Source organism: Aedes albopictus, chromosome 1, assembly GCF_035046485.1.
Source record: "Aedes albopictus strain Foshan chromosome 1, AalbF5, whole genome shotgun sequence".
NCBI lineage: Eukaryota > Metazoa > Arthropoda > Insecta > Diptera > Culicidae > Aedes > Aedes albopictus.
In genome coordinates, this window is record NC_085136.1 from 107,364,548 (window position 1) to 107,386,919 (window position 22,372).

Sequence of the window (22,372 nt, forward strand, 5' to 3'; positions counted from 1 at the left end):
GTCTGTTGAGCAGATTATCCCCCTATGGTTTAGAAGAAAAAAAAATACACACACAGACATCACTTCAATTCGTCGAGCTGAGTTGATTGGTATATGTGGCTCGACCCTCACAGCCTTCTATCAAAAAGTCATTTTTGGAGTGAACATATAGCCCTTCCAGTACACTTAGTATACGAGAAAGGCAAAAACGGGAAATGAAGTGATATATTTCACAACGCAAACTAAAAGAACTGTGAAAAGCATTTTTTTTTGTATGACGTTTATTACATATACAAAAAAATTGTTTATACTTAGTTCTATATTATTTAAAAAAATATGAACATTATTATTCCGAAAGCTATTGAATTTTCTCCGTGTGATTGGAAGCTCTCTCTATTTCAATTCGATACAATGCCTCAATGATGTCATTTGAGACATTTTGCTGTTCAATCATTTTTGCGGTAAGATTTTTCAGCAGGCCTTCCATTTTTTGCATCCTGTTACTTAAATTGGAAACTTGTTGATAGTTGTTCAGATTTTTGTTGAGATTTTTCAGCTGTTCTTCAAGTTTTTGTATTCTGTCACTTAAATTGGTAACTTGTTGATTGCTATTCGGTATTTTACCTTCGCTTTGGCTTAAGCTGGAGTTGAAATTGGAAATCTGAGGCTGCTGTAGCTGATGATTTGGTGGTGGACAATCCAATCCGAAGTCACCCTTGCTTTTTACGTCACAAGACATTTTCAAATAAAATCCTTCGCGTAGGTTTATCTTGTTTTTCAATAAAGTATCTTTCCATGCACAGTTTAGTGGGTTTCTAGAAAGCAATAGTACTTCTAACGTACGAAATTTGTTGAATGCGAAATGTGTCAAATTGTTAGAACTGAGATCAAGGCGGGAAAGGAAAGGCATGTTCCAACTACATACGTTAAAATGTTGAAGTCGATTATTATTAAGATTCATTTCAATGAGCGATGGCAGACTCATCGAACCCTCACTGTAAATGTGTTTTATTTTATTAGAAGCAAGACTAAGTATTGCTAATTTGTCCAACCCATTCAATTGGTCCATTTGGACTGTTTCTATCAAGTTGTTATCAAGTTGTAAATGTTTCAAATTTTTTAACTGATCGATATTCTCCAGCATATGCGTCAATTTTGTTTTTCTACACCAAAAAACCTCCAGCTGGTAGAGCTTATTTCGTTCAATGATCACATTTTCAGTAAATGTTCCTTCTAAAGTTATCGCGTATAACTTAGGGTTTATGTGAATTGATTTAACTAAACCACCTTCAAACTCAATTCGCTTGCATTCCTTAAATGGCGCTGTAAAATCATATGGCAGTATGTCCACATTGGCATTTAAAAAAGTATAAATTTCTCTTCCAGGTGGGATTTTTCCCATCGTGGCAGCATCAGAGAGCCAAGTTAAGTTTTGTATTTTAAATTCATTAGAATGGTATGGACTTTTTCGCACAGTTAACGGTTTTATCCCGTTGAGTGAAATCATCACAAATAGTCTGCAAGAGATTTTTTTGAATAAATATAGAAGAACAACAATACTAGTAATAATTACACGGTCCGACAATTTTTTTGCTCAGCTCCAAATTTTACCTTTTCAGATTGCTCCCAACAAGAAACTCATAAATCTGAAATTTTGACCCTCCCCCACCTGGGAGAGGGGAGGGGCATTGATTTGAAATTTTGAAAAATTGAAAAATTCCGAGGTTTTTCGATCGCCATTTCGGCTAAATGCACGATATCAAACAAGGAAAAGGTTGACCACGGAGCTTAAGGGGTTGTGCAACTACCAACAAAATTTCACGAAGATTCGTCAAGCCATTCTCGAGAAACGGTGTTTTACGAAATGATGTTTTAAGAATTTCTTATATTGCACCCAAAGTATCCAACTACTTCTGGCACAATTGTTGATTTAACCATGCTGTTTAGCATCATGGTGTATTCGAGGAAGTTTTTCAATACAATAACATGCTTCTTTTAACCTGTTGATAAAAATGATCAATCTCCCTAAAATTGAGATAGAAAATTTACTTTTTGAATTTTTCAAGATACAAGGTTGATGTCTTCACAAGAGTTGTAGAAAATTCTGTTCCGAATAACTTTGTCGAAGACGCCAAATTCGTAGCTCCCTTAGTTTTCAAGATACGTTACGTTTTTATTACCGACGGCCCCTTGAAAGTGTTTTTTTTTTCTCAACAACTTTTTTCACTTTTGATTCCACAATTCTATTCCCACAGTCTCCAATAGGTCATTTTGACTTTCTAGAAGAGACTTGTACTTTCGCATTTGTATGAGGTAATTTGCTTACAATTGCATATAAAGTAGTGCGGAGCAAAAGTTCGCACCTAACAGTCTCCACAAAATAACTATTTAGCGGAAAGACAATAATTTCGTGTTTCATTGCTTAACGATTCCCTATCATCTATCTCTCTCTTATTGGCGTAACGTCCTCATTGGGACAAAGCCTGCTTCTCAGCTTAGTGTTCTATGAGCACTTCCACAGTTATTAACTGAGAGCTTCCTCTGCCAATGACCATTTTGCATGCGTATATCGTGTGGCAGGCACGAAGATACTCTATGCCCAAGGAAATCAAGGAAATTCCCTATCATGTAACCTTCAAAACAGCACTAGATTTTATCGAGTTCTTTTTAGTAGTTTTAGCTCTAGTAATAAAGCTTTTAATGCAAGTACTTCAATGCGAACTGTTGGATTTGATCCAACGGGGTGAAAATTTCCGAAATTATGATCCTTCGGTACGGAAATGAAAACACTTATTCCGTTGTGTTTGGGAACGATATAATTTTCCTAAGGAAAATATTGAAATTATAATTGTTGCAAACTATCATTATAATTATGTTTGCTTGTTTTGCAAACTGACTTTGAGAACCTCTGTACAGCAGGTTGTTCTTTGTGCAATATACGGTTAGTTCACATTGGTTTACACAACCAATGCCGTGGGTCCATCGCCAGCTTTTCAGGCGAATCCTTGGCGTACATAATACATCTCCCAACCACCCACTCCGTAGTACTTATGGGAGTGTCACTGAGTCGGAGGCCTCTTAAATAAAGTGTTACATCAACACTTTCTTCCCCTATCCCAAGTTACGGTAAAGATGGGCGTGGCCGGTAATAATGACATTTGTGCTTTTGGTATTCTTGCATAAGATTGGAGCAAAGTTAACTCCCCGGCCTTGTTCCGAAAAGCAATCCGAGCAAGATTAGCAAAAGGTACATGAATGTTTTAGTATCCAATCTACGTTTAGTATCTAGTATACCGTAACTACGCTAACGCTAACGCTATACGGTTAGTTCACATTCGTTTACATAGTTTTACTTACGTTGATGTTCCTTTGTGGCTTCGTGTCTATAGCATATGTGGTCGTAGTCCTAATAATTTGAGTTTAAGTTGTACATATAATCTTTCCAAGAAAATGTATTTTAGCTTACCGGACTTGGAAATAAGCAATTTACTATGTTCTACTTCACTTCTTGGGTTTGCGTCAACGTAAGAACCTCGACAACACTTATAACACGCGACGCGAGACAGACACAACACTTATTATTCTTACAAAACGGTCAAAAATAGATATAATTACCTTTTTGAGTCGACCGGTTTCGGGCTCGTTGTTGCCCATCGGGTTGGACATCGTCCTGTCGATGGGCAACAACGAGCCCGAAACCGGTCGACTCAAAAAGGTAATTATATTTCCTTTTTAACGTTTTGTAAGAATAATAAGTGTTGTGTCTGTCTCGCGTCGCGTGTTATAAGTACTATATTCTAGGCTCAGAGGAACATGAACGTAGCGGAATTTAGGTTACCTAGTAGGCATAGATAAATTTAAGTCCAAACTGCATGATTTTATGTATCTAAGATTACCAATTCAGCGTGTAAATGGTTGACACTTATTAAATTAATTAGTCCACTAGTTTTGACCACATTTTTGGAATATTTGCACTTGTTTAAGGATATTTTTAAGTAGAATTAACACAATATTGTTGCTCATACTATCAAGGCATATTATTCTCTTCTGTTTCTGTCGACTCGACTCACCCATGTGACAGGCCGAATACCTGTCACTCCCTACCATCCGTATACTATCACTGCCGCAACCTTGTTCGCAACAATGTAGAAATTACGGTGGTAGACTTGCGCGCTGGCCTAATGGGGTAGGCCAGCATTTGCCCCATACTTGGGGCTTTTTATAGCAAAAGCCATCCACGATACAGTGTCTTGCGAAAATATCGCCACACATGCAGTGAGTAGACAAATGTAACTAAAAATGTAAGATAGTAATATCACACTATATCCATAGCCGAAGCGAGCGCCATTTCAAATTGAATGGACAATCCAATGTAGAGCACTACCGTTCCGTACAAGAGAACAAAACTTCTGTAAGTAACAGGGTGGGCCAAAAATGGTAATGAGAAATTATTCGATCATTCTTATAGATTCCTTGAAAATGGTAAAATACATTACCGAAACCGTCGGAAATTGAAGCAATATTGTTCTTGCCGCTCTGAAAGACTGCCAAGGCCGGAAAACATAACGTTTCTCTAGCTACAATATCCAGTCGTTAAGCAATCCTTCCCTTGGGGAAAAAGTTCGCACATGATAAATATTTCAAGTTAATTCATGTTTATCCTTCCACTATGGCCACGAAATGTGTTTCTTTCTATACGTTCACCACTATACCACCGACGCCACTGAGAGATGCGCTTATCAGACTTCACCTTCTATAGTAGTGCACAACAAAAGATAAAAACAAAATAAGCAGTGCACAATGGTACAAAGCCGTATCTTGCTGGACGAAAAGTACAACGGCAAAATTATAAGTTTTAGATTTATGCAGAATGTAGATAGATGTAGAAGCTTCCTCGCTATGTCCAAAGGGAAGTATTATGAAAATCGAATGTACCTCAAATGTTATTCCATAAGATCATAGGTTTGGACCTCTAGTTTCAGAATCTGTGCGGTTTAAAATATTTCATCTTGGGTTTTTCGATTTGTTTGACTTTTTTCCTATTTTCCCATACAAATGGCGAAAAAAGTCATTTTAAGTTTAATTTCATCCCATATAAAAATGTATGGGAAAAAAACCCAAGATGGATTATTTTGAATCGCACATATTATGAATCTAGAGGTCCAAAAATACGGTTCTAGCGAATAAACTTTGAGGTACATTCACTTTTCATAATACTTCCCTTCGGACATAGCGTGCTTCTTAAATTTTTTTATTCTGTTTTTAAATATTAGAGGCCCAATTTTTTCTTAAGATCAAATTATCAACTTTTTTTCATATAGAACAATGAATGTGCCACAAACCTCTGAATACTTTTTATACTTGTGATATCATACATTTGTGTATAAGACATGAACAATACTAATAAATGGAGAATCCACTTGAACCATCATAAGATAAGAAGCGCCAAAAAATAAAGCATTTTTAGAAGAAACCCAGGGATAACTTTTTTAAATTGGCTCATTGAAAACTCCCTAATTTTCGTTCTTTGAAAAATATTAGATCATTTTTTTATTCCGTGTCGGGTATTTCCACCACTGCGACCAGTTTTTTGATCTATTGTGACATATGCCCCTGATAAGTTTTATTATAGCTATGTATATCAAGATGACGTACCACTATTGTGAGTGATCGACATCGTTTGATTAATAGCATTAACCCAGCATGGTTCGACATTTTGAATGAACTGCACTACCGTACTGGGTGTTGTTCTCCAAATGCCAGAGGGTTCTAACAGCCCTTTGACGAAGAACTTACGTCTTGTTGTAAAGAGTGCCGGACAGTGGCACAGTAGATGTTCCGAGTCTTCTTTATCTGTGCCGCAAAAGCGACACATATCATCTTGAAGTTTTCCCATAAGCTTCAAGTGATATCGGCTCGGACAATGACGTGTTATAAGCCCAGTATATACGCTAAGATCTTTTTTGGAAAGATCCAGTATTTTGCAAGTCTTAGAAACATTTGGAATGATAAATCGCCTTGCTTGCCTTGCTATACAAGTGTTTTTCCAATTGTTCGTCACTTTCGAATGTTCTCTTATTTGGGGCTGTCCATAAACCACGTGGTCATTTTTTTGGGACTTTTCACCCCCCCCCCCCCCGCGTGGTCATAAGTCCATACAAAAATTTTTATTTGTCCATACAAAATGGTCATTGGCCGAACCCCCCCTCCCCTCCTTATGACCACGTGGTTTATGGAAAGGTTCGGGCCCTCTGAACTGAAGAGATGATCTAAGCCTTGCTAATTCATCGGCTCTTTCATTTCCATCAGGCACGGTAAAGGCTGGGTATGCTGCGCAATTCAGATTCCATTGTGATCCACTAGCCTCTGCCCAGCAACTCCTATCCCTACCTCCACGCGGTACCGGCCGGAAACTATGAGCAACCTTAGGGAAGATCGTGTAACCAACCCCGGTGGGAACTTTGGTCGTAGGCTGACAGGGAAAGGGGGGTTTGCTTCGGCAAACCTGAGCGTCTGTTCTCCAGGAGGAGCGGCTCACAACAGCGTTTGAACCCCATGTTAGGGGCGGCTGATCTACGTCCGAGTGCCAGGGAAGGACTCTAAGCTCAACTGTGCACTAAGGTCCTCCGGAAAGCAGGGGGTTGGTGTCAGGCCCTACGAGCCAGCCGTAAAAAAAAAACATTGTAACGGAAAATCAGCAACAGAATAATACGAACCGAGACCAACGGCAACGACCCCAGCGAACAAAAAGGACTTGCGATTGGAAACTCGGTACGTGGAACTGCCGATCTCTCAACTTCATTGGGAGCACCCGCATACTCGCCGATCTACTGAAGGACCGCGGGTTCGGCATCGTAGCGCTACAGGCGGTGTGTTGGACAGGATCCATGGTGCGAACGTTTAGAGGTAATCATATGTTACCGGCGGGTAACATCTTGCCTATTTCTTAATGCCCTGAGCGCGAGAAAGTAGGGATACTGTTTGTGAAGTTTAGTTTTGTGAAACGGTGCATTTGAATTTTGCGATGGATGGTCTACACAAAGCCCAGGTGGGAGAGTCACCTCCAATGGTACCCACAAAGCAAGGTAGCGCAAATTAGGAGGAAGTGCGAAACGCGCGTTTCTGTGGGTGGCTGAGCTCCCAACGAGCGGTCGAGTAGGAGATTGAGAGCGCGGTGGCAGGCAGTCAAGTTGTGGGCGCTGATGAAAGCAGATAGTGGTGCATCCCGTATTTGTTACACTAGATGTGATTTCCCGCGTGGCTTAAAAGTGGCCCTTAAGTTTTCCGACGTGCTAAAGTTTTTGTACCTTGGAGTACCCGTGTGGCCCAGAAACCTACCTAAATCTCCCGGTGATAAACCTGTCGGAGACGCACCGTGGCCAGAAGGACGCCATTCCGGACAGGCGCACCGTCGACTTCGTCCTTCGGAAGGGCAAACGCCCGGGTGCTGCCAAGTTTTGCTTCGTTGTGGAAGTGTCTCCGGGAATCCATACCCGGCTACTACGCACCGTCCTCCGTCACCTCGGAGTTTTCAATCGGGATCAAATCGGCCGTCACAGCCGAGAGCCGTCCCCGAGTCGCCGAGCCGGATATCGAAAGCCCCAGTGAGCCATTCCGCACCCTGTTCCTACGCTCCGCTCTCTGCCAGCTCCGTCAGCTGCCGGATTCTTCGAGCCAAGTCAAGCCAGCCGCCCCTATCGATCACCGTCCACGTGGCCCCAGACCAGATACCGAAGGGCAACCCGGCTACCTATCTCCGGCCTACACCATCCCTGTTCCTCCGACCAACGCCAAAGCGGTCGGCACAGCGGGCCACAAGACGCCCGTTAGCGCTCAACTTCCACGTGCCGCCGGTGGAGTACACAGCCCGGTCGATCCCAGACCGCCAAGCATCGACCCTCTATCTACGTTCATCCGCCGGACCGACGGAGACGCACAACCGTGCACCATAGCTTCGGCACCAAGCGAATCCATTGCCATCGTTGACCATCATCTTTCTGTAAGTTTCATTAAAAGCACATTTCATTTCACCGAAATTAAATTATTTAGGTCCCTCGCGCTCCGAAAACCTCCCCACGCCAGACGCCCTGAGACCTAGGACTAAAAGAGGTTTTGGAGACCCACCCCGTAGACGGCCGCGGCTTAGACCAGCTGTCTGGGGCTTAAGCCGGTACTCTTCCAGAACCGAGCAGTCCCAGGGCCCAAAATTAGAGTCTTATACATACCTTTTACCAGAGGTGCGGCAACACACGTGAGCTGGGAACAGCTTTCATCGTGATGGGTGATATGCGGAGGCGCGTGATCGGTTGGTGGCCGATCGACGAAAGAATGTGCAGGTTGAGGATCAAAGGCCGATTCTTCAACTTCAGCATAATAAACGTGCACAGCCCACACTCCGGAAGTACTGATGATGACAAGGACGCATCTTACTCGCAGCTCGAACGCGAGTACGATCGCTGCCCAAGCCACGACGTCAAGATCATCATAGGTGATTTGAACGCTCAGGTAGGCCAGGAGGAGGAATTCAGACCGACGATTGGTAAATTCAGCGCCCACCAGCAGACGAACGAAAACGGCCTACGACTCATTGATTTCGCTGCCTCCAAAAATATGGCCATACTTAGCACCTTTTTCCAACACAGCCTCCCTTATCGTTACACCTGGAGATCACAACAACAGACGGAATCTCAAATCGACCACGTTCTGATTGACGGACGGCACTTCTCCGACATTATTGACGTCAGGACCTATCGTGGCGCCAACATCAACTACGACCACTATCTGGTGATGGTCAAACTGCGTCCAAAACTCTCCGTCATTAACAATGTACGATACCGGCGACCGCCACGGTACAACCTAGAGCGACTGAAGCAACCGGATGTCGCCTCAGCATACGCGCAGAATCTCGAGACCGCGTTGCCAGACGAGGGCGAGCTCGATGAGGCCCCTCTAGAGGACTGCTGGAGTACAGTGAAAGCAGCCATCAACGACGCAGCCGAGAGCACCATCGGGTACGTGGAACGGAATCGACGGAACGAATGGTTCGACGAAGAGTGCAGAACGGTTTTGGAGGAGAAGAATGCAGCGAGGGCGGTAATGCTGCAGCAAGGGACTCGACAGAACGTGGAACGTTATAAACAGAAGCGGAAACAGCAGACCCGCCTCTTTCGGGAGAAAAAGCGCAGCCTGGAAGAAGCGGAGTGTGAAGAAATGGAACTGCTGTGCCGTTCCCAAGAAACACGGAAGTTCTATCAGAAGCTCAACGCATCCCGCAACGGCTTCGTGCCGCGAGCCGAAATATGCAGGGATAAAGACGGAGGCCTCTTGACGGACGGACGTGAGGTGATCGAAAGGTGGAAGCTGCACTTCGATCAGCACCTGAACGGCGTGGAGAACGTAGGCACGGGAGCCCACGGCAACGGAGGAAATGACGACGCCAGTGCAGCGGAGGACGGAAATGAACCAACTCCCACGCTGAGGGAAGTTAAGGATGCCATTCACCAGCTCAAAACCAACAAAGCAGCTGGTAAGGATGGTATCGCAGCTGAACTCATCAAGATGGGCCCAGAAAAGTTGGCCACCTGTCTGCATCGGCTGATAGTCAGGATCTGGGAAACCGAACAGCTACCGGAGGAGTGAAAGGAAGGGGTAATCTGACCCATTCACAAGAAAGGCGACCATTTGGAATGTGAGAACTTCAGGGCGATCACTATTTTGAATGCTGCCTACGAAGTGCTATCCCAGATCATCTTCCGTCGTATGTCACCTAAAACAAATGAGTTCGTGGGAAGTTATCAAGCCGGCTTCATCGACGGCCGGTCGACAACGGACCAGATCTTTACCGTACGGCAAATCCTCCAGAAATGCCGTGAGTACCAGGTACCAACGCATCACCTGTTCATCGACTTCAAAGCGGCATACAACAGTATCGACCGCGCTGAGCTATGGAGAATCATGAACGAAAACGGCTTTCCTGGGAAGCTGACTAGACTGATTAAAGCAACGATGGACGGTGTGCAAAACTGCGTAAGGGTTTCGGGTGAACTATCTAGTTCATTCGAATCTCGCCGGGGACTGCGACAAGGTGACGGACTCTCATGCCTACTCTTCAACATCGCTCTGGAAGGTGTGATGCGACGAGCCGGGCTCAACAGCCGGGGAACGATTTTCACAAAATCCGGCCAATTTGTGTGCTTTGCGGACGACATGGACATTATTGCAAGAACATTTGGAACGGTGGCAGAGCTGTACACCCGCCTGTAACGCGCCTGTAACGGATACTTTCGAGGTGGTGGAGGAATTCGTCTACCTAGGATCCTTACTGACGGCTGACAACAACGTGAGCCGTGAAATTCGGAGGCGTATCATCAGCGGAAGTCGGGCCTACTACGGGCTCCAGAAGAAACTGCGGTCGAAAAAGATTCACCCACGCAAAAAATGCACCATGTACAAAACGCTAATAAATAAGACCGGTAATCCTCTGCGGGCACGAGACATGGACCATGCTCGAGGAGGACCTGCAAGCACTCGGAGTTTTCGAGCGACGCGTGCTAAGGATTTAGCATATCTGAAAACTTGTTTGAAAATAATTTATAATGTCTTTTGAAGCGTATTTCCTTTTTCTATCATCTGAAAAAGTTTGTTTTTGTGACCTCAGATGTCGTTGTTTCTTTTGTATTACATAGCGACAATTAACATACTTCAAAATTTTCCCCAACCATTCGTAATAGCTATTTATGCAACAAGTTGCAAAATGATGATTTTTTCAGCACGAGTCATACATTTATCCAACGAGGCTTGCCGAGTTGGATAAATACGAGGAGTGCTGAAAAAATCGAGTTTTGCAACGAGTTGCATGTGTACAACATTTTTTGCGATTACAACAATATACTTGAATACGATCTTTTCTGACTGTTCGAACATATCTCAAGAGAAACCACGTGCGAGCATCCATGCGCACAAGTCCGATTTTTTCAATCAGGTAGGCTATGTTTATAAGTGCCACAAGAATAAGAGACCTTGGTGTACTAGTAGATTCTAAAGTGACATTTATAGATCATTATAATACAATCATTAACAAGGCCAATAAGATGCTTGGGTTCATAAAACGTTTTAGTTACAATTTCCACGACCCATACACAATAAAAACATTATATATTTCCTATGTTCGTTCAATACTAGAATATTGTTGTATAGTATGGTCGCCATTTTCAGATAATCACGTCAGCCGAATAGAATCTGTTCAAAAACAGTTTTTATTATTCGCTCTTCGCAAACTAGGTTGGAGATGTGGGCAGCCTCTGCCACCTTATGAAGCACGGTGCAAGCTGTTGGATATCCAAACATTAAAAGAACGTCGAAAATTCGCCATGATTTCATTTATAAATGACGTCGTATCCAACCGAGTTGATTCACAGGAAATTTTATCAAAATTGAATTTTTATGCACCTACTCGTCAATTACGGAATCGCAGTATTTTTTCTACTAATCACTATCGTACAAATTATGCCATGTTTGGACCTATAAATCAAATGATGAGGTTATATAATGAACAATGTGAGTCCATTGACTTCGGTATGTCGAAAGCTAAGCTTAAGAGACAATTGAATGTAATTCGTTACTAAAAAAATAATGTTAGGTTAAGAAAACATAGTTGTAACAAATGGTTTACATATGATTGACGACGAATAAATAAATAAATAAATAAATAAGTAGGGTAGCGAACTACTTGGGCAGTAGCCGGTATTTTGGGCACTCTTCGCAATAACTCAGTCAATTCTAAACCAATTGACTTGAAATTTTGTACACGGCTAGATACTTTACGTATCTGATCGCGTTCTAAAAATTGTGTCAGTTGGTTCAGAATTAGCTGAGTTACAGCAAAAAATTGCCCAAAATAGGACTCCTGCCGAGATGGTTCCACTTCCCTACTCGGAGTTGCGTCATCAACGAGGGTTGTTTTTTTTCTGCTGCTGCTTCAAACTCTACGTCTGTCTGGCCAAATGGGCCAATGGGGCCAAATGGGATTTTGAAGTCTATTCAGATTTGATCTGCCGAACAGTCATAGAGCTGCCATCGAATCAACCAAAAAAGGAAAGACCCGCAAAGACCATAAGCGTTTCAGAAAACTTGTGAAAAATGTACCCTTGCAAAAGTGCCGAAAAGTAGTACTTTTCGGCACTCTTAACAGTGCTGAAAAGTTATACTTTTCGGCACTTTTGAGCTAGTGAAGAAAAGTAGGCCATTTCGTTACACTTGCGGCGATTGAAAAGTGCAATCGTATAGCACGTAATTGCAAAAAATAGTTCTACGGAATTAAACACTAGCATTAAATTTCCAAAAGCAACACGAAAAATGAAATTTTAATATCTAAAAATCAGAACATTTCAACAGTAATCAAAAAATCTTAAAATGTTTTTGACTCACACAATGAGAACTTAAATTGGCTTTAAGGAAACATATAATAGTACAGAGATTTCCAAAAAAAAATAGGAAAAAAAAGAAATTCATAAAAAAAAATAAAAAAAGTATCTCCAACTAAATCGATTTAAGATAACGAATAATGATGTTGAGATCCAAATAAAAAAAAACAGATTAATCCACCTAGTGGTGATAGTGCCTTTCTCGTCGAAAATGTACTCATGATCTTTCCTTGGCCGGGATACGACTGGGATAGTTTTGCTCCAGAATTTTGGCTTTGCAGTCTTTTGGAGAAATCAAAAACACTAGTTTATGATTTTTTTTCCGACGTTTCGGTCCGTATGGGGCTTTTTCAGGGGTTCAATCGGTCAACGTTTCCTTGTCAAGATGGCTTTGCTAAACTCAAAAAATTCATACGGAAGTTTTGGTATAAGGTACACCGGGGCAAGTTGAAACGGGTGGGGCAAGATGAAACAGCTGGTAAACATTATGTTTTCTAATGATGATAAACAGTTCGATCGCCATAACACATAGTATTTGATTCAAACAATCTTTTAGCGAAGGAAAAATTTCCAAATTGTATTGAAATCTATTTCAAAACTTCGTGTTTCATCTTGCCCCACCCGTTTCAACTTGCCCCGGTGTACCTTACATTGAGTCCGTTCGATTTGAAACTGTCGTGGTGCGGACAATCTACTACCTATCGGGTGGTCTAGAATTCGGTTCCTGTTTTTGGAATCTTCCACTATTGCTTTGTATAGAACATTTCTGTGCATGGGCCATCATTCCGAAGCATGATCTTTCTGTCGACGTATCCGAACTGTTCCTGAATCCTGAGAATATGTTATTGAGAAAAGCAATAGTTTAAAAAAAAAATGGGAAACTTATTAATGGAACATATTCCGACGTTATGTTAAACGTATAGACAGAGCTGGAAAATATCAGAATTTTCAGTTGACTGCATGAGCACCTTCACTATCACTGAAGGCCGATCAACATCAAGACGATAATTACAAGCTGGGATATCAGGCCAAACATTTCAATAGGTCCTATCTGCATTTGAGAGGCTCTCTTTGTTCATTTTCTCTTTCAATTATTGCAATGTAATGGTACACTTTTCAACTACTTATGCAGTACAAATCAAAAGACGATTGATTTGACCATCGTTCAATGCAAGGAGATAATCAAAATACAAATAAACAGCTGAGATATTAACGAAAGAGAGGGAAACCAAAGAGAGCCTCTCTTCTGCAGATTGGACCTTTAGACATGTTTGGCCTGATATAGCTTCTTTCTTAATCACAGATGACGGTTGTTCCGGTGCGACGCTCCCACAACACAGCACACCTCTTTGCGCAATCACCTTGCGCCCAACTGTCATCAGAGAAAAAACACTATTCCACAAGATTTTCCCTTCAATTCATTCCAATACTAAATCGACACGTGTAAAGAAGAAAGAAAAAGTTGATTAAATAATAAAGTTGTATTTCAAGTGTAAAACGCGGTTTTTTCCTCTTCTCCGGGTTCCGTCGGGAGTTTAACGTCTTTCCGTACAGTTTTTTGGTCCTTCTTCTTCGGATTACGTCGCGAACCGGAATGGAAAAGTTGGTCGGTCGAAGAAACGCGCAGTTAGTGCAAGTGAAGTGGCAGCTGGCAGCAGCCGAAAAACTCCACGAGCGAAACGCCTCGCACGGGGAGGTTTTGGATCGGCTCGAACAGCTGCAGGATCTGGCCAGAAAGTTCCGAGACACTCAAAGCGAGATAGAGGAGAATCAACCCGACCCGGAAGCAATCGCCTCAGTGCACATCTTTCGGGAGGAATTCAACACGCACTTCTATCGTGCGAAGGATGCACTCGAGCGGTACATTTCCCACAACGACAACGATGACGACGGGGACAACAGTTCCATTAGGGGCTCCTCAGGTAGCTACCGCTCGGTGGCCGGTTCCAGCAGAGATCTTCGGGAGGCCATGCAGATGCTGTTGGAGGCCCAGCGAACGATGATGCTGCAGTCGTCGGGTGGCGGAGCAAACGTAAACGTCGATCCCGCAGGAGGAGAGCAGATGCCGAATCATGCACCCTTCGCAAACGTTCGGCTTCCTGCAATAAATGTGCCAACTTTCGATGGCGATCGGAAGAATTGGAGATCCTTCAAGGATATTTTCGTCCAAACGATTCACGCTAGACGCGATTTGCGTGATTCGTTAAAAATGCAGTATCTGGTTTCGTATCTGAGCGATGATGCGAAACGGCTAGTAAATTCTTTCCCGATTTCGGATGCCAACTACAAGGAGGCGTGGGCGGCATTGTCGAACTTCTATGACAAGAAGAAATACACGGTTTTCTCTCTTGTCCGGGAATTTGTCGAGCAGCCTGTGATCACCAATGCTACTGCCGACAATTTGCGCAAACTGGTCACTACTTCGGACGAGGTAGTTCGACAACTAAATGCTCTGGGAGCGGAGTACAATACACGCGACCCCTGGCTGATCCACCTCTTGCTGGAGAAGCTAGATAAGGACATCCGGTCCTTGTGGGCCCAAAGGATTATCGACGTGGAGAACCCATCCTACGAAACCCGGGTAGAGGAAAAGAGCTCAATAATAGCATATTTTGATATTGAGATCAAAATGTGATATTGGTTTGATTGATATAAGAGATAAAAGATCTGAAAATAATATCTAAAATTTACTCCTGGAACATCATCATCAGATCATAATTAGATCTTGTAAGATCTAACCAATAGCAGCAAGCTATTCGTTTGATCTTGGAATATCAAATTTTGATATTGTTCAGATGTTCCAGGAACATTTTTTAGATATTATTTTTAGATCTTTTATCTCTTATATCAATCAAACCAATATCACGTTTTGATCGTCAGTATTTCACCTCTACCCGGGAAAGTTCCTCAAGTTCTTGGACAATCGGTGCGACGCCCTCGAAACCTGCACGGCGTTCAGTAGGAAGGTGACAACAGATGCTCAACGGAAGGATCCCGGGAAGAAGATGCAAGCTGAGAAGAAGATGCAGTCGCTGCATGCGACTACAGTGATACAAAAGTGCGCGAAATGCTCCAGCGAGCATCCGATTCATATGTGCGAAGATTTTAAGAAAATGGACTTACAGTGCAAACGCGAACTCGTACAAAAGGCGAAGTTGTGCTACAATTGTTTCCGGCCTTCGCATTCGGCGAAGAATTGTGCCTCGAAGTCGGTGTGCCGCATCGGCGGCTGTAAGCAGCGCCACCACACGCTGTTGTGCCCGAAGATTGAAAACTCAAGTGATCGGAAGGAAGAACGTAGTGATGACCCGAAACAGCCAACGCAACCGTCACGAGATCCCGTTGATGTTGTTAGCTCGCTGGTGGTTCAGGTTCCGAAACCACTGAATGAAACGTTCGTGCTGCCGACGGCGCTCATCAACGTGAAGGCTGTGGACGGTGGGTTTCTGAAGTGTCGTGCGTTGATCGATTCTGGCTCTGGTGCTTCGCTCATTACTGAGGCCTGCGTGAACAAGCTTGGCATTCCGCGTACTAATGGGAAGGTAGTGGCCTTCGGATTGGCGCAACAGTCTGCCGGGACAACCCGTGGAATCGTGAAGCTAGTGATTGCAAATCGGTGTAACGAGGCCGTTATTCTGCGAACCAGCGCACAATGGGAAAAAATAGGTATAAAATGCGAATAACTTTAATATCTCTGCTCGGAGTAGATGGATTTTAATGAAATTTTGACACAAACTGCAAAAAACTCTACAGTTTCAGATAAGGAGTGGGTCATTCGCCGCACGATGCTGGAAATCAGTGTATTGGGCCCGTTTTACCCCACTCTCTCTCTCTTATTCACCTTTTTGGAAAAATCCTGAAGTGCAAAATAAATGATTTATTTGATTCGTGTTTGTGTTGAAACTTCCGCAGTATCGAATGGAGCTAGTTTGGCTCACCGCACGACCTTAAAAATTGAAATATCTTCAAATAACCCCGATGTGGAATGCAATCGACAAGAGAAGGAGCAATCTTATGTCAAATTTCCGATACAATGGAAGTTTCTACACAAATACGAGTTAAATAAGTCATTTATTTTGCACGCTAGTCGGGAATAGATGAGGATTTTCCCAAAAAGGTGTGAAAAAGAAAACGTGGGGTAAAACGAGCTCAATACACTGATTTCCAGCATCGTGCGGCGAATGACACCCTTTTTATCTGAAACTGTAGAGATTTTTGCAGTTTGTGTCAAAAATTCATTCGAATCCATCCACTCCGAGCAGAGATATTGGATTTATTCGCGATTTATACCTATTTTTTCCCACTGTGCAGCGCGTTCGTGATGGGCAAACTAACGTCGACTCTTCCTGCGCAGTTGGTGAAGCCCAATTCGAAGCTACTACAAAAGGAGATCCAGGATGCCCTGGCGGATCCGGCGTAGGGTAAATGTACCAATAGTGGTGCTATTAGTAGCTCCTTGTACTAAAATAATTGAATAAAATTGATAATACCTGAAAATAAAAACTCTGAAAACGCTAATCGGTAGTTGTTCACTTAAATTTGCTAGGAAAAATGTAAAAAGCATTATTTATTTCAGTTATTGCTAATAAATCACATGCACCAACTATAGGTACACCGTTCCTATTATGGAGGTAAAATTTAACATTGGTTCCTATAGTGGCGCATCCCATTGAATTCTTATGGGACCCACCACTACAGGAACACTACCGCCACTATAGGTGCAAAGGAGCAAAAAAGTTAAGGAAAATAATTATTTAAAATAGGTTTTCCGCCAAATCCTGAATACAAAACTGAATTAATGTTATAAATTAGGTATGATGCATCTATTAAAAATGCCATTTGCAGGCTTTTTGGTCGAAATAGTGCTAAATTGTCACTACCACCACTATTGGTACTACCTCCACTAAGGGAGCTTTTACCCTACAACCAGCCGGCACCTGTTGATATCATTTTAGGTGCGGATGTCTTTCTTGCCATTCTCCAACCGGAGCAAGTCAAGGACGAATTGGAGAACCCAGTCGCCCAGAACACGATTTTCGGCTGGATCGTACGTGGCAACCAATCGATCTACACAGCAGGGATTCCCAGCAATGTTTCCATCATCAACTTACACATCGAGGTGGATGTCAACCGTACTTTGCGCCAGTTCTGGGAACAAGAAGAAGTGCCGAAATCGCAGCAGCTCGCACCAGAGGAGCAGGCCGCCGTGCATTGTTTCCGGTCCACAACCACACGTGACGATTCAGGACGCTTCATCGTTCGGTTGCCTTTCGACGAATCGAAGCCTGCGCTGGGTGAATCCCTCACGCCAGCCATCAAACGTTTGAGGGCCATGGAGAAACGCTTCGAACGCGATCCTGTTTTTCATCGGCAGTACTGTGATTTCGTCGAAGAGTATCTCGCTCTGAGACACATGGAGGAGGTACCTCGAACGAAATCGCATTCGCTGCGGATGCGGAAAAGATGTTCCGTCAAGTGTGGGTCCATCCACAGGACAGAGACTTCCAACGGGTTGTATGGCGTAGCGACCCTGGCGAACCCATCAATCACTTCCGTCTATGTACCGTTACTTACGGAACGAAGCCGGCCCCGTATCTGGCTATCGAGGCCATGCGAGAGGCAGCTAGAAACTACGAAACGGTCTACCCTGAAGCTGCCCAACGAATAGTTCTGGATGTGTACGTCGACGACTTCATGTCCGGGGCGAAGAATATCGACGAGGCGAGACAGATTCGCGTGATTCAAGTGTGCGAGATCCTGCGCTCTGCGGAATTCAATCTACGAAAGTGGACGACTAATCGACCTGAACTTCTGAGCGACAACGAGTACACGGAGCAGATGCCAGTGGAGATGAAGCTTGCGGAACAACCGGAGGCAGTAAAAGCGCTTGGCATCCAGTGGCTACCTAAGGACGACGTGTTTTCTTTGAAGGTGAGCCTATCAGTAGACAGCGTCAACACTAAAAGACAGCTGCTCTCGGATTCATCGAGACTTTTCGATCCGTACGGGTGGTTGTCTCCGATTATGGTGAAGATCAAGATCTTGTTTCAACAACTATGACTGAGTGACGTTTCCTGGGATGATCCTTTGCCTGCTTCAGTCGAGGTACCATGGAAGGACATCAAGGAAGGCCTCCACCTCTTGGAACAGAATCACATACCACGATACATGGTGAGTTTCGGCGGAAAGGTGCAATTACACGGGTTTTCAGACGCATTCGAAATGGCCTACGGTGCGGTGATCTACAGTCGTGCAAGGGACGACGCTGGCAACATTTTCGTGAACCTCGTGGCTGCCAAGACAAGAGTGGCACCAATCAAGCAAGTCTCGCTGCCGCGCTTGGAGCTGAGCGCTGCTGCTCTGTTGGCAGAACTAATGCAGCGGGTCACTCAAGCACTCTCTCATCTCACTGTGGAACACTGGGCATGGACAGACAACACAATCGTGCTCCAGTGGCTGTCATCACATCCTCGCAGGTGGAAAACGTACGTAGCTAATCGTACTTCCGCCATTCTCGACTTTCTACCCCGTGAGCGGTGGAATCATGTAAGTAGCCAGGACAACCCAGCAGATTGCGCTTCTAGAGGACTTTCGCCGGGTGAATTCGTTTCGTTTGACCTCTGGTTCCTCGGACCGGAGTGGCTACGTCAGGACGAAGAATTTTGGAAGGCTGAACCCTATGAACCAATCGTCGATGAAGATAGTCTCGAAGAAAGGAAGCTCAAGGCCCTACACTCCTTGCCAATATCTTGCCGAAGCAACTATGCGGTCGAGCTGGAACTTCTACATCGACGCTCAAGCTACAGGTTGGTTGTACGCGCGCTGGCATACGTGAACCGTTTCCTACAAGCAGCGCGGGGCATTCAACATGAGCCAACATTGACACCGATTGAAATCAACTCAGCAAGATTGCAGCTGGCGAGAGCTGCACAATTCGACGTGTTCAAGCAAGAAATGGAGATACTCGCCAAGGCAGGGGAGTTGCCGATCAAGAATCGCTTGTCTGCACTACACCCATTCCTGGACGACAGTGGAACAGTGCTTGTGGGAGGCCTACAGAACTCGCCATACTCGTTCAATGTGAAACATCCCGTTATACTCCCACGTGATCATCGGTTGACGGAATTGCTACTGAGAGACCCCCATCTGCAGAACCTGCATGCGGGTCCAACGCTACTGACAGCTACGGTGAACCAACAGTACTGGGTTGTTGGGTTGCAAACGGCAATTCGGCGAACAGTTCGCAGTTGCATTCGATGTGTGAGACTGAAGGGGCAGACCGCCAATCAGCTCATGGGTAGCCTACCTGTATCCCGAGTGATGGCTACGCGTGCGTTCACCCACGTCGGCGTCGGCGTTGATTATGCCGGCCCATTCAAGATCCATGCATTGTGCGTCAGGGGAGTCAAGACATCCAAGGGTTACCTGGCGGTGTTTGTATGCATGGCCACCAAGGCGGTCCTAGGGGCTGCCAGTGACCTCTCAAGCAGCGCCTTCATCGCCGCGCTCAAGCGGTTCATCGGAAGGCGTGGATATCCCAACGAAATTTGGTCGGACAATGGGATCAATTTTGTTGGTACCGACAATTGGCTCCAGGATCTTCAACGTTCGTTCAGGAACAACAGCCGGGCGGTGGATCACTTCCTCACCAACCAAGGCATCAAGTGGATATTCAACCCTCCTTCGGCGCCACACCGAGGCGGGATTTGGGAGGCAGCCGTAAAAAGCGCCAAGAAGCACATCCTCGCGGTCGTTGGATCGGAACAGCTCCCTTTTGAAGAATTCACGACGGTTTTGTCCCAAGTGGAGGCTTGCCTCAATTCAAGGCCGGTCTGCGCGCTCTCCAGCAACCCTGACAGTTACGAGGCCTTGACACCGGGGCATTTTTTGGTGGGACAGCCCTTGAACCTCATCCCAGAACCAGGAGTCCGGCATATCCCAGTCAATCGGCTGGACAGATGGCAGGCGCTACAGAAACACACCGAAGAAATATGGAGACGCTGGCGTGAAGAATATGTGGCCACACTGCAGCCGCGTATGAAGTGGCGAACTACAGAGGATAATGTGAAGGCGAACCAACTAGTGTTGGTCAAAAACGAAAACGTCCCGCCGACTCAATGGGAGTTGGCTCGCATTGTGAAGCTGCATCCGGATCCATCGGGAATCGTCAGAACTGTGACCTTGCGACGGGGCCAAACTGAGTACCAACGCCCTGTTCAGAAGGTTTGCGTCTTGCTATCGGATTGAGGCACGTGGCCTCAAGGCGGGGAGGATGTTCCGGTGCGACGCTCCCACAACACAGCACACCTCTTTGCGCAACCACCTTGCGCCCAACTGTCATCAGAGAAAAAACACGATTCCACAAGATTTTCCCTTCAATTCATTCCAATACTAAATCGACACGTGTAAAGAAGAAAGAAAAAGTTGATTAAATCAAAAAGTTGTATTTCAAGCGTAAAACGCGGTTTTTTCCTCTTCTCCGGGTTCCGTCGGGAGTTTAACGTCTTTCCGTACAACGGTCTTCGACAGAGATTTTTCTTCACACTTTAGGCTATATTTTATTTTCATAGGTTACAAGATTCATGTAAAATTTGACAAAAAATGCAAGCAATAAAACCATTAAAAAAATCCCAATAGTTTAGACGCAAAAGAGGATTGAAAAAACTTTGTCCGGGGTTGATGCGATAATTTTCATTTTCCCATATAACGTTGATCCATCCTACTGTATATTTTTACACCTCAGGAATCTGAAGTGGTGTGATTTGTTGAGATTGCTTTAGTACGGACAAACAGATATATCATTTGGGACATATTCATCATCAACATCGTCACGAAAAAATAATCACCAAATGCTAATCAGGTTGCATTTCACAAATCGCTGCTGGCTTGATGGCGGTAGTGAGTAAACGTCAAACGAACAAAAACGATTTCACGCGTAACTTTACCACATACCGTATCTAACAAAATCCACGAATGGAGACAATCGAAGGGGAAGTTCGCTGTTTCCGTAGCAACTAATACATTGAGCATTTCAAAAACGTGAAAAATCCGGGTATTTTTTCACAAATCATCCCTAAAGGTAAGTGATACAAGTAGTCCTTAACGAAATTCAGCGCCTCATGTGAAAATCTCTTTTTTGTTTACATAGAGTAATGCGGGGCAAAAGTTTGCCCAGATACTCGTCAATAAAAACTGGAACGATTTCGTTATGTAGTGGCAGAGTTATGGAAACAAATGTGTTTCTAGCTATTTTGATGCAATTTTTGGATCTTTTATAATAAGAATTTGTAATGATCGAAAGAAGAAGATTTACACAATCTCTTGATGTCGTAGAATCGTAATTCCATAGTAGTTCGAGAGGTGCACTCGAATAAACAAAAAGCTTCTAGTGCTTCTTGTAGGAAGGAACATTGTTAAAACCTCGACAGTGGGGCAAAAGTTCGCAATAGCTGTAGGGCAAAAGTTCACACTATATTTCTGAATCTAGAGCATCAATATAGTCACAAAATATTTGAAGCAATGGCGATTTTGTTTAGAAACTAATATTATGTATAATATGTGTAGTATGCATCTTTAAATCGTTTTGAAAGAGGATTTAAACTTATTTTTGGAAGAAAATCGATTCTTAGACAATCAATGTGTTCGCCTTTCAAAAATGAAGAATGGCTGAAAAAACATTTTGGAACATTTTTTCGCCATATTCGTGAAAACCTTTGAAAGTTTTTGGGAATATTATGTTGTTCTACTTTTTTGGGGTCTTTCATAGCTTAGTTTGTAAATTCATACTTATAATTTATCACCGTACTGACGAAGGTTAGATTCAAGTATTTTGTGTAACACCTACAGCTGTAATTACTTCACAATGTATTTTGACAACTTCAGTAACGCTGGAAAAGAATTGGAAGTGTTCATAAAATACACTGTATACTAAAATTACCAGGCCGTGTTCCAATTGGCATGTAGTGCCATGA

General features: G+C 43.8%; 2 protein-coding genes across 2 annotated transcripts; both read left to right on the forward strand.

Annotated features, from left to right (window-relative positions):
• The first annotated feature begins 13,995 nt into the window (after positions 1-13,995).
• On the forward strand, positions 13,996-18,461 carry LOC134288944 (uncharacterized). Its single transcript, XM_062854876.1, has 4 exons — positions 13,996-14,982; positions 15,305-16,067; positions 17,357-17,823; positions 17,895-18,461. Exons 1-4 carry the CDS (start codon positions 13,996-13,998, stop codon positions 18,459-18,461), a joined length of 2,784 nt encoding a protein of 927 aa, XP_062710860.1.
• Positions 18,462-18,623: 162 nt separating this feature from the next.
• Positions 18,624-20,648, forward strand: LOC115261734 (uncharacterized). The gene has a single exon (XM_029863625.2). The coding sequence runs from the start codon at positions 18,624-18,626 to the stop codon at positions 20,646-20,648; it is 2,025 nt and encodes a 674-aa protein (XP_029719485.2).
• The last annotated feature ends 1,724 nt before the right edge of the window (positions 20,649-22,372 follow it).